Raw genomic sequence first — 12,397 nt, forward strand, 5'->3', positions numbered from 1 at the left:
TGTACCTGAATATGGGGGGGGGGGGGGGAGGAGCTTGCCTGGGTAACATAGGGGAGGGCTGGTATTCACAGTGGGAGAGAGATGGGGCAGGGAAATGTCATACAGTAAGACTTTGTCTGGTGTTAGGTGACTGTGCATTTGTGCTGTGGTTTAATTGAGCTTTTGGTGATGGAAGTGAGGGTTTGGGGCACGCTTTGGCAGACCACCTCTAGTGTAGCGTATGGAAAAGGACCAGTAAAAAGTGCGGGCTGGCTGGAGTGCTCTTCTGTTGTATGTTGGCTCGTGGGGGCTGGGGAGCTGACTGGCGTGTGCAGATGGAGTGATGGGGGGTGTAAAGAGTGCAAGGCTGTCATCTGGGGAAGGAGGAAGAACTGAACTGAACTGAACCGGGCTGGCCACAGAGCAGCGCGAGGGCAAACAGATGGGGTCTGCTGCGGCCTCAAGTGTTTACGCAGCGCTTTATTTGTCTGTGTGCTTCGGGATGCAGCAGCAGGTGCTGTGGGGCTCGGCCTGGGGCCTGGGAGCGACGCTCCGTAGGGCGAAGGATGGCCGCAGTGTCGCCTCTGCCGGCGTCGTGCGTGCCCGGCGCCTCACTGCAGGAAGCCGTGGCTGTCGAGAAAGTCGTCCGCGAGGAGCGAGTCCTGCCGGGAGAGAGAGGCGGAGGTGAGCCTGGCTGCCGTGCAGGGGCAGCCGTGGCAGGAGGGGTGGCGGGCGGTGGGGGAGGGAGGGAGCGGAGCACGGGGGGGGCAGGCGGCGGCCTCGCGGCCGTTACTGCGGTACGTTGAGCGCGCGGAGGGCTGAGCTTGCGCGCATGCGCGGGCCGCGGCGGTGCTCACGTGCAGCGGCTCGTAGTCGGGGGCGTGGCCTCCGTAGAGCGGGTTGGGGATGGCGACGAGCGGCCGCTGCGGGCGGGGCCTGGCAGGGCGCAGTCCCGCCTCCGGGCGCACGCGCCCCTCCTGCTGCTGCTGCTGCTGCTCCTCCTCCTCCTCGTCCGGGCGCAGGTCAGCCTGGAAGAGAGGCGCGGCATTGGCGGGGCGGGCGGGGACGGGGCCTCGGGCGGCGGCGCCGATTGGCGGGCCGTGCCCGGCGCGGGGTGAAGAGGGCCGCGCCGCGCCGCGCCGCCATGCCGCTGCTGCGGTCCCGCACCCGCGGCGGCCGCCCGCTCTGCCCGGGCAGGCCCGGACGCCTCGGCGAGGCTGGAGCCGCCGCCGAGCGGGCAGCGCTCCCGTAAGTCGGCGGGGTCGCCTGAAAACCGCCACCGGCTTTGTTCTCTGTGCCTGGAACGGGCGCTGCGGCCTCTCCCGGGCCGGGGCCCGCAGTCCGTCCGCAGGTGCGCGGAGAGGCCTCGTTCCGCAGCCACCGCTTTGCTGCAGGCCCTGCGGGGAGAGAGGGGCTCCCTCCCCCCAGCCGCTCCCTCGCTGCGGCAGGCTGAGAGAGAAGCCACCGATCCTGTGGCACTGTGCCGTCATGGCCCAGAGACACGCCGAGGCTTCCCTCCGCTCAACGGCAGCTCCCAGCTGCCTGCCTCACCGCCTCTCGTTTACCGTGTTCGCCCTTCTGCCACCTCCCAAAGGGCCCCTGCATGCCTGTGCTTCCACAGCGCAGCACAGTGACTAAATGCAGCACTGGATGTGTGTCTTGTTAGGAACTAAAGCTCCTTCACAAGATCTCCCAACCCACTAGATGCCAGCTGTGCTCCTCACTGTTCCCCTGTGCCGTAGCGTAACCACCACTCTTCAAAATCCTGGCACCCAGAGGTGATACCATACCACCTCTCTGAGAACTGTCACCACAGCCACTCCACCTTCTTTCTTTCTCTCCTAAAAGCAGCCTCTGCATTTATAACATGCCATAGCTTCCCTGCTTTCCACTGTCACCTCACTCCCTACAGAGGCTGAGCCTCAAAAAGGGGCTCCAAAAACTGACAGGCATTTAAAAAGCCAGCCTTATATTTGGTCTGCTCCTCCCAACACAAATACTGGAGCTTGTTGCTACCCTCCTTCAGGCCAACACCAGAAACCTGCCCTGGTGTTCACTCACTCCTGGGGATGGACCTGGCCCTAATGTGGCCACAGTGCCCTAAACCACACCCAGTATCTCAGGTGAAAGCTCCCTTTTCCTCATCATACAGCCACCCCCACCGCACCCTCTCTGACGTTTGTCCCTGATGAGAAACCAAGCTATGCCTGCCTGCATATGCGTCTCCCCCACACTGTAGCAACCATGTGACCCATTAAAACCACAGAAAAACCCCGGCACCCCACTCATACAGTGCTTCCACCACTGCTGACCAGATGCTTTGTAGGAACCTCATACTGGCAAAAAAAAAAAAAAAAAAAAAAAGCAAAAAGCAGTAGACACACAGCCATAATCGGCCTGTGTGCACTTGCTGCAACCTAGGACATGCTCCTAAAGAACAGCAGACAGCTGCACCTACCCAAATGCCCGCTCTGCCCGTTCCCTGCCCCAAACCCTGTGCCCCTCAGGGTCAGGATATGACAAAAAGGGCTTGGAGGTCAGTAAAAGCTCACCCTCCTAACTGCATGGACCCTAAAGGACTACCAGCCCAACAGAACCCCCTAGCCTACAGCAGTACACCACCAGTGCGCGCACTACTACACAGGCTCTACTTGCTGTATACCCTACCCGCAGCTGCACAAGACCATGCAGACAAACCATGTCTCCTAAAAAAAACCAACAAAAAAACCCTCCAGAGACACCAACACACTCTTCCCAAGACTTGCACCTGCCTAAATTCCCTTCTTGCCCTCACTCCAGACATGATAGTGCCCTTCCCCATGACCCACTGCCCGGCTGTTGGTTGCACTTACTTACCTGAAAATACCCAAACTGCTCGTCCCGACGTCGCCTTTTGATGCAGTAATAGGCAACACCAGCACCAGCAGCCAGCGCCAGAGCAAAGCACAGTGCTGACAACGTGCCTGTGGCCACGGAGCCTGAAGACTGGACCATGCTGTTCACCTACAATAAGAAACAGTGGCCCAGTTAGGACACTCCCCTGCCTGAGCTCTGGGCTCGCTAGTGGGTGCTCTCCTACCACACCACCCTGCTGGGAGCTTCCCAGCATGACTTTGGGCAGCCTGGCCAAAATAATGACACGTGCCAGGAGAATATGTGCTACAAAGTCAGTTCTTGGGACCACATTACCTCCTCGTTTCTTCCCCATTCCCTGGCCTGACTCCACTGAAACACGACAATCTTTCCCCATTCACACTGTCAAATGCTCACCTGACTGAGATGCACTATGGGTGGTGGCATCCTCAGTGGTTCTGCAATTGCATGAATGATACCGTTGAAAGCTATGATGTCCCACTCCACAATCATTGTGTCATTGATCCCCTTGGTATCCTACAGCACAAGACAGATGATTTCACCCGACTAGAAAAACCTCCCCTTTACTCCCTGTTTCAAAAGAGACATGGTGAAAACCCAAGGATTTTTTTTTTTTTTTTTAACCCTCTTCAGAGGTCAAACTTACTGTGCGCTCTGTGCCATTCCCCACAAGGAGGTCTGAGACATGGAGATTGTATCCTGACTGGGAAGGGATGATGGTGCCTGTTGTGAGATTGAAGCTGAACAGCATGACATCGCTGGACGACACATGGAGCTTCAGTTCTTCTCCTGTCAGCGTCTGAAAAAGCAACAGGGATGGGAGATGGCTGAGACAACTCATCCCTTCCACTCTGTTCCTTCTCTGTACATCCCCCATGTGGCCTAAGCCCAGACACTCTCCAAGGCCACAGGACAGCTCAGTTCATGAGCAACATGACAAAAAAAACCCAACTACCTAGAGAAGGGGAAGATTACAATCCTTAGAAATACTCAAAACTCAGCTGGACAAAGCTTTGAGCAATCTGATCTAAATGGCTCTGCTTTGAGTGGGGAGGTGGGGTGGGGGTGGTGGACTAGAGACCTCCAGAGGTCCCTTCTGACCTAAATTCCTCAGTCATCCTCTGACTCCATTTCACATCATCATAATGCCAACTTTGGCAAACTCCTGCTGCACTGTGGGGCTCTGACAGTTTGTTCCATGCCCACTCAAGTGGCCACTCATCCCTGCTTGCTTACCTCATTGTCTGTGAAGCCAGAATTCAAAGGGACAAAGAGAGTTTTGGGAGCAGAATCATCAGACAAATATATGAAAAAGTCCAGTCCTTCTTCTGTGTCATTGGCAAAATCAAGCAGCATCTGGAAAAGACGGCAGATCCTACCCATCAGCATGCCTGGGCAGCTCAAGGCCATTACCTCCCCACCCAGGAATTGCCCCAAGCCTTGGAAGGAAAATGCCTCAGAATTTGCATTTTCCACCTAGCATATAGGCCAAACCACCCACTCTGCCCTGCTGTTATGCTCAGTCCCTCCCTCTGCCTTGTTCTCGGCTACCGTCATACTGAAGAACCAGGAGAGCATCACTTACGGAATAGAAGGTGGAGAAGCGAGCATGGTCTGCAAGCACATCCAGGAGTTTGCCGCTGCACAAGTACCCATCTCCCACAAACCCGTCACGGCAGGTGCAAATCACATCTGCAAAGGAAGGTCAAGGTGCAACTTTACTTGCCTGTGGTGGCTACACTGATCACCTCTCCCTCAACTTCCAGGTGCCTCTCAGTATATTCCTTCCCAACACTGGAGGAGAAGGGGATCTGCCTGCCTGCCTACCCAGCACCTCATTTGCCTTGTGCTCTTAGGGCAGTTCTCTTCCACTTGCCCCAACATGCTTCCTGTGCCTGGCAGGACTGTCTCCGGGAAATGCCTCACCCTGATAATAGGGCTCTGCATTCTGCCAAGGGTGGTACTATAACCATGACATGTCCTGCTTCTCCCTGAGCCTGCCAGGACACTAATCCCTGCAGACAGACTCTGTGCAATGTACACTAAGGGGCAAGCTGCCCCAGAGAGCTGCATCACTGCCCTGCTGAAATGTGAGACTGTCTGCACATGCTGGCTCGTGGCCACTCACCTTTCTCCCGATAGCAGAATGCATCCCAGGTCTCGCTCAGATTGCTTCGGGAGCCGTAGTCCACAATGCCCACTCGATTAGCTCCACAGCTGGGATTGGGGTAGGCTGTGGGGTATCCAGCTGTGCCGTTGTCCAACCAACCCACCAAGCACAGATGGAAACCCATCTAGGAGAGGAAAACAGACCATTAGATTAGAAATAATACCTCCAGCCCAGGTTTTCTGCCCTGATGCACACACCCACCATGCAGCCTTATGCTACATTCCCCTGGCAGCTAAAAGGCTGGATGTTGCCAGAGGTCTTGTCCCGATGCAGCTGGTGAGACACAGCAGCCCTCCTGGTTTGACAGGTGTAAATGGAGCAAAAGCTAAGGATGAGCTCATGTTTGTCCAGCCATCCTGCCTCAGCATTGCCATGATGATCATCCTGTAAGCATGGGCAATGTGGCTGAGAGAAACTTTGCAGGTATTGAAGGCTGCCTTGGAGCTACAGGAACAATGGTGAGGGAGGCAGGAACTGCAGTCTCAGGGATGACATTGGTGAGCAAAGGCTATTGTTAACATTCATCTTTAGGAAAGGCAGCTAGAAGGATCAGGGCCCTGTAGGCCTTCAGCCCAGATGTCATGCTGCAAAGAATGGCATATATCTCCTCTGGAGATTCCCTTCCAGTTGTGTGACACAAATGCAAAAAAGAAACAGTTGCCTGATATCTTTCCTAAGACTGTGTTTAAGTCACAGACCTGATCACCATCTATGCTGATGAAACTGGCTGCATACACAAGGGAGAGTGGTGGATGGACTGTACTTGCTCTTGGTAAGGCTGCCAACAGCATCTTCCGTGACTTTCTCCTTTGGAGGTTGAGGAAGCAACCACACCCAAACAGACAGTTTAAGCGGTCACAGATTGACTGTGCCACTGAGATCCAAAACCAGTATTCTATCAAGAGAACACTACGTGCTGAAAGGCAGTTCTGCACTCTGAGAAAGGTCCTGGTCCAAAAGCTCCCAGATCCAGCCAATAGAAAGTTTGTGAAATGCACAGATGAGAAACACACCTGGGCCAGAGGAATCTTGGACATCAGTATAGGCTTGGGGCTGCCCAGAGTGTGTTTACATGGATGATTCCTACCAACAAACCTATGGTTCTGCAATTTCTGAGAAGCTGTGAAGGCTGGGATTGCCACAGACATTTCAGAAAGCCCCCTTGGACCAGACTGGCCAACTGAGCACTCACCCACCCATTACAGGCTCGCTACCTCCAGATCAGACCCAAAGCGAAGCATCGCATGCCCCTCACCCCACAAAGCTATGGAGCTGGCTCCTGTCAGACCTCTGCATCCCTCTCCTGACCTGTTGTGCTGCTGACAGCTGCCGGAAAGTGGCCAGGGAAGCACCTTCTGCTGCGCAGGCCTTCTGAGCCTGCTCGTAAGTGAAGTCGTACTTTTTTCGGAATGACTGCAGATGAAATACGCCCACAGTTTTATCTGCAAAATACCAAGGCCAGGGAGCATCAGTACAACACAGTAAGTGAGCAACCTTCCAGCCTGCTCCCTGGAGCAGTAGTGTGGCTAAGGCATCTGCCATGTCCAAGCACAGACAGCACTGCCAACTGAGGGTGGTCCATGCTGCATGGGAGGTGCGGGAGCATGGGCATTACTCAAGGGAGTGCGAGGTGGGGTGCAACACAGCCTTCTCTGATCTTGTTGCCTTCTGGCATCATGAGGGAGTCAGTGCTTACTGACAATACAATCCCACTGGGGGCCACCTCATGCCTGCCAAACAGAAGCACATAAGGACGACTCATCCTCCACTATATGACATGTAGGGGGAAAGGGAGAATGTGAAGACCTGACCAAGCTACAGAGATGAGTTTCTGGCCCCTCAGCCCTCCAGCAGTCGATCTCCCCTAAGAAATGCCCAGCCAGAAGGTGAAGGATAAGGGACCTCTCAAGGGAACATCTGCATTAGCACTGTAGTGTTGAGCATGCTCACCATGAAAGTGCAGGTCAGTGCAAATGGCCTCCCGATGGCATTGCCCATTCTCTTCCAGGCACCGGTCCGTGGGGGGCACAGCCTCTTCCAGGCACTGGATCCCATCGCCAACAAAACCCTGTTTGCACTCGCAGCGCCGCTCATTCTGTGGCACAAAGAAAGACTGGCATTTGCATGAGTGTACACATGCAAACACCAGCCGGGGAATCTTGTATCCATATGAAGCTGGGGATGAGCCTGGAGAACACACCCACAGTCCACCAGGACCATGAGAGAGCTACAAGAGACCACATGGCCTCTATCCTACCCCTACATCCAACTGCAGATACACATGAACCAAACAAGGTTGCACTGAATCTGTCATGTGCTGTTTGAAAGATGGCTGAGCTTCGGGATACATGGCTTGTGTTTCTTGTACTGCAACATGCTCCCAGTCCCACCTTTTGGCCTCCAGTTCCTCTGCAAGGATGGCTGGCATCATCCTGGAAAGTCTATCCTGGGGCCCCCAAAACAGTCCAGGAGTGGCTAGCCACAATTGACACAGCTTATGTCCCTTGGGCAGAGGAATGGGGAGAAACAGCCCCAGCATAACATCAACAGGAGACTGTCACTGCAGCCTGGCAGCAAACTGAGGGCATCAGCCCTGCTGCCTGGCAGCAAGGGCCTGCAGGGTGAGAGCAATAGCTCAGGGGAACTGAGAGGATGAGAGGTGCGGGCACTGAAATAACAAGGGACGCTATTGCATTGCTGGCCTCCTGCAGCCTGAAACATCCCATGTCAGCCACCTATGCTGTTCTCCCAGGCATGCAGATCTCCGCGCATGTATGGGATGTACTCACTGGCCCAGTGCTGATGCAGTTGGCATGCTGACTGCAGTCGCCATTCCTACCATCCATACATCTGTCTATGGGGTCGCAGACGTAGCCGTCGCCTTGGTATCCAGGAGCACAGGCGCAGGACACGTTGACGCCAACCTGTGTGCAGTGTGCATGCCTGGCACACCCCCCATTGTCTGGGCTGCACATGTCAATCACTGCAGGGGACAGAAGTATGTGTAGGGACTCTGGGTCGCTGGTGGGAGCTGTCCTCCCACCTCCCTTTTCTCCATCAGCCCTTCCCCCCTTTTTGAAAAAGGGAGTAACAAGCTCCTGGAAACCAACTGCCGACGCCTGGAGACCATTTAAAGCTGCATGACCTAAATGCCTTGCCAGGTCCTCTGGTGGTCTGACTGTCTTGCAAAGCATCCCACCGATATAGCCCTTCTCCATGAAGTGGCTGAGAATATGGTCACCTGCAGCCTTGCTGTGCTGTCTGCTTTCCCCTTCACTCTCCACCCCTCTACCCCGACCCCTTATGGCTCTGCACTACCTGAGCACATTCTCCCATCTCCTTCATAGTGTAGGTTGCATTCACACAGGTTGCCGGAGCGGCAGGTGGCCTGGGGATGGCATGGTGGAGAGCAGATGGGCGTTGTGACTGAAAGCAGAACATACACGAGTCATTAAACCGTATGCACACATTCCAAGGGCTGCAACATGGGAAAGGCCGCCACTGCCAGTTTCTGCCCCAAGCCCACGTTCACCCCTTTTTCCCCCTGTGCTTTTCTGCAGATGCCCTTTCATCTCCCACTCCCAAACCCAGAGCACAGTTAGATATGCCTCAGGCCTTTGCCTCAGCTACTGCCCTCAACTTCCTCCCCAGGATGTCTACTTGGAGCATCATCTGAGCTCAGGGGACTTATTCATGATCAAATGTAACTTCCATCCTCCTCCTCACGACCCCAGGGCCCCAGCCCTTGTGAGGTTCGGTAGCATTAGCTGGATCCTAGGATGAGCCCAGCAATTGAGAGCTCATTTTTGGAGACATTTTTGATGGGTTGGCTGAACAATTGAGTTGCTGGGAAAATGGCCACATGGCACGAAGTCCTGGGTAACAGTGGGTGCGGTAGCTAGGATTTTGTTCAGTGCAGGAGCTGTCACTCAGCAGCTCCAAAGAAACACTTCCCATCACTGCTGCATGAACACCATGCTGTCCCACAGCAGGGCTGTGCCTGCTTTCCTCCCCGTGGTGTTGGGGACTGTTCCTCAGGGAAGCCCTCACTTTTTTTCTGGGGTGCCTGGCCATGTCAGGCACAAGGCATGAGCAGCAGCCTTAGGAACATGGCTTGTCCCTCACACAGAAGGAACTGAGAGGTCGGGGTTTAGGCAGTGGTGGGGTTTGGCATCACTCACCTAGTCTGATTTCACAGTGTTCTCCAGTCCAACCTTCAGCACAGAAGCAGAATCCATCGCCATGCAGACCTCCATTGCACACGCCATTTTCAGTGCAGTTACATTCTGTGAAGAGTAGACAAAAACAGTGTTACAGCATCTGCCTCGGTGGCAGTGAAAGGCCACACTTAAGAGTGTAGGCCATGGGACAGTCATGTGATGGGAACACTGCTTGTGTGGGCAGTGTGTGGAAGGCAGCCACAGCACTATGCACGCATCCTTTCCCACTGCTGCCAGCCCTGGCCCCCATCTCTGCGACACACAATCTTCACACAGGAGAAGTCTCTGCACCCACAAGCCCCCATCGTTTCCCTCCCCGGGCACTCCTGGAGGTGCTTTCTCACTCTGAGTCCCTGCAACTATGAAGTCCTCAAAAATGTTCCCACAAGCCCAGGAGCCTACCTCATAAGGTCCAGCTCTGGTGGGGTAAGACTCCATTTTCCTTCCCTTTGGCTTTGCCTCACACAGGCACAGGTCCCTACTGAGCACATCCCAGGATGGGCAGCTCTTTCAGTAAGGGGTTCCTCATGACTTGTGGACTTATTCCCCAGCTCCAAGTGTGCCATAACGCTTACTGTCAGATTGGGGTTCTTTACTGTACACAACAAATGAGAAGGTGTCTTTGACCCTCGGGTCTCGGCAGAGGGGTGAGGCCACTGGCGATGTGGCTGGATCAGACACACAGCTCCTGGCATGGACCACCCAGCCTTGAAACTGCAGCTGGAGTGGCTGTCCTGTAGAGAGCCCAGATTGAGAGGGACAGCCCTAGAGATCTGACCCGAATGTTGTGGGGACTGATGCATACATGACTGCCCTGATTCCAGTAATGTAAGCTGAACATCGCAGGACCTTTCCAGAAAAAAAAGTAGGTCAGCCCAACACCTCCCACCTCTCCAAACAGCACTGTGTGCCTCAATCACTTCCTTAGAAACCCTCTGCACTGCTACTACTCCACAGGCTTCCCCCTTACCTCTACAGTGTGGCCCATATCTGCCTGGAGCACACAGCTCGCAACTGGTCCCAATGAAAGCCTGGGTGCAGTTGCATCTCCCCGAGCCACCAATTTTGTCGTCGCAGGTACCACGGTTACTGCATGGCGCCTCCAGCCCTCCTGGGCATGCTGCAAATGGGGCACCATAGCAAGATGGTTAGTGACAAAGCAGCCCTGTGCTGCAGAGGAGCACCCACTCCCTCTTTCAAGGTCTGGGCACCAGGCACCAATATGAGCTGTCTGCTAGGAGGTGCTCAGACCACAGCACCTGCTTGGTGATCCTTGAAGTAAGTGCAGCTTGGACTCCAAGCCAGGGAGCTCCTGGGACAAGACACCTTTCTTATCCCCTTGAAACAGGGGTGAAAGGGGCAAATTTGGCATAGTTTCCAGCCTGGGATGACCCTCTGCTCTAACATGCCCTGTCAGTGCTGGCTGGCCTCATGCTAACTTGACTACAGACTCATCCAAGGACACATCTACCCTTGTAGAAAAGCTGCCCATGTGTGTGGAGCACAGAGGGAAGATGCCTGGGAATGGCCGAGTACCTGAAACATCTATGGGTGAGGTATGTGTCTGACAGCCACCTCCCTGCAGCCCTATGCCCAGGGCTGTCCACAGGGACACGTGTTTCTCAGAGGAAAAGGAACTCCCCATTACAATACCAGCCATGCGCACTCCAAGCAGATTGTTCTCTGCACAGTCTACAGACTGGGGCTCCTTGCTAATGGTAGTGTGCATCAGGAAATGCCATGACTCCAAGGGTTGTGCCCACCTCTTCCCAGGAAGTGCATTCATGGATGTCAGAAATCAGTGCTAAACCAAGAACGCCATCTTCCCATGAGAAAAAGAACCAGGGTGGGAAAGGGTCACTTGGCTCCTTACCCCGACAGTCACGGCCATAGTGGTTCACACAGCACTGAGGGACCCACTGGGTGGAGATACAGCTCCTCTTGCAGCCTCGTTTCAGAGGCCCCCTGGAAGAGAAGTGCCTTCTGAAGGGCTCCCACCGGGAGGGTGGCCAGGGTGGCCGCAACAAAGAGTTGCGATGAAACAGAAAAGTGTTTCTGAACAGCTGGTTTCCGTAATAGTAGCAGCTCTTGGTTTCCCCCTGTGAGGAAACAGGCAAAACACAGAGTTTGCCACATCGGTCACTGGATGCCATGTCCCTGACTCTTCACCTTGGCCTCTGTTGTCTCATTCAGTTTTATGACAAGTAAGAAAGGCTTCCAGCCTGCAATGGGGCTGGTGACAAAGAAACCATGGATGCACCTCAGGGATATGCTGGAAGACCCAGAAGGTTGTGAAAGACAGTGGGCTGTGCTACTACAGTGAGAATGGAGTACAACCACTGCCCTCCAAGTCTGCTCACTATCTCATCTCTTGATAAGCTACCTCCACTCAAGCAAACAGGCTGAGCTCTCTTGGTGTAAGTCAACCAGAAAAATCCCCAGTGCTGCTGCAGGTATGAAGTTGGACCCTTTCAGCTGCTGTCACCTATAGAGATGGGCCAAGCAAGGACCTTGGGGGCCCCTGACCTCATGTTGCTCAGCCCAGGTCCTGGCCTAAGAGACCATGCAGCCCTTGGCAAGGCACCAACAACGTGACCAAACTGAGGGACCTCGCCACATGCAGATGTTCTTTCATTTTGCTGCTTAAACATGAGGAAGATGTGTGTATTGTTGCTGGCCCCACACTGGGCCTCCTTGGCTGACAAAGCTGTGAGCTTTACCCGTTGAACTGAACCGGCAGGGCAGGGTGGCTCAAAGCCACAGAGTCCACACCTCTCTGAAGATCCCTGCAGAGGGAAGAAAGAAACCCCAAAACAACTCAATATACATCTCTGCTTCTCTCAGCTGCTTGGAGCTTTGCCGAGGAAGAGCAGTAAGCCCTGCCCACATCCATCTTCCCAGGCACAGGGATTGACAGATGGCACAGATCCTCATCGGCAACATCATAAGTGCTTACCTGCAACTCAACAGAGATGAACTCATCACACCGAGATCCCAGATCTGGTGGTTCCAACAGCCTATCGATGCCATAAGCAATGCCCCCATTGAACTCCATGTGCCTCTGGATGATCACGGCATCGCCATTCCCCACCAGAAGCTCCCCCTACAAGAGAAAGAAAGCAACTTGTGATCCTGGCATATCCTACATCCTAGC

General features: G+C 54.5%; 1 protein-coding gene across 1 annotated transcript in view; it reads right to left on the reverse strand.

Annotated features, from left to right (window-relative positions):
• Positions 1–441: 441 nt before the first annotated feature.
• The window catches only part of STAB1 (stabilin 1), a 67,732-nt gene continuing 55,776 nt past the window's right edge, over positions 442–12,397 (reverse strand). The window contains exons 53-69 of the mRNA XM_067303190.1: positions 12,200–12,346; positions 11,964–12,029; positions 11,117–11,342; positions 10,214–10,363; positions 9,205–9,309; positions 8,342–8,449; positions 7,813–8,006; positions 6,974–7,118; positions 6,332–6,465; positions 4,982–5,147; positions 4,439–4,545; positions 4,090–4,209; positions 3,500–3,652; positions 3,250–3,369; positions 2,836–2,982; positions 837–1,007; positions 442–641 (exon numbers count right to left, since the gene is read on the reverse strand). Of these exons, the coding sequence (XP_067159291.1) occupies positions 591–641; positions 837–1,007; positions 2,836–2,982; positions 3,250–3,369; positions 3,500–3,652; positions 4,090–4,209; positions 4,439–4,545; positions 4,982–5,147; positions 6,332–6,465; positions 6,974–7,118; positions 7,813–8,006; positions 8,342–8,449; positions 9,205–9,309; positions 10,214–10,363; positions 11,117–11,342; positions 11,964–12,029; positions 12,200–12,346 (2,310 nt within the window). The 3' untranslated portion in view covers positions 442–590. The remainder of the gene's footprint in view (positions 642–836; positions 1,008–2,835; positions 2,983–3,249; positions 3,370–3,499; positions 3,653–4,089; positions 4,210–4,438; positions 4,546–4,981; positions 5,148–6,331; positions 6,466–6,973; positions 7,119–7,812; positions 8,007–8,341; positions 8,450–9,204; positions 9,310–10,213; positions 10,364–11,116; positions 11,343–11,963; positions 12,030–12,199; positions 12,347–12,397) is intronic.

Source organism: Apteryx mantelli, chromosome 12, assembly GCF_036417845.1.
Source record: "Apteryx mantelli isolate bAptMan1 chromosome 12, bAptMan1.hap1, whole genome shotgun sequence".
NCBI classification, from domain to species: domain Eukaryota; kingdom Metazoa; phylum Chordata; class Aves; order Apterygiformes; family Apterygidae; genus Apteryx; species Apteryx mantelli.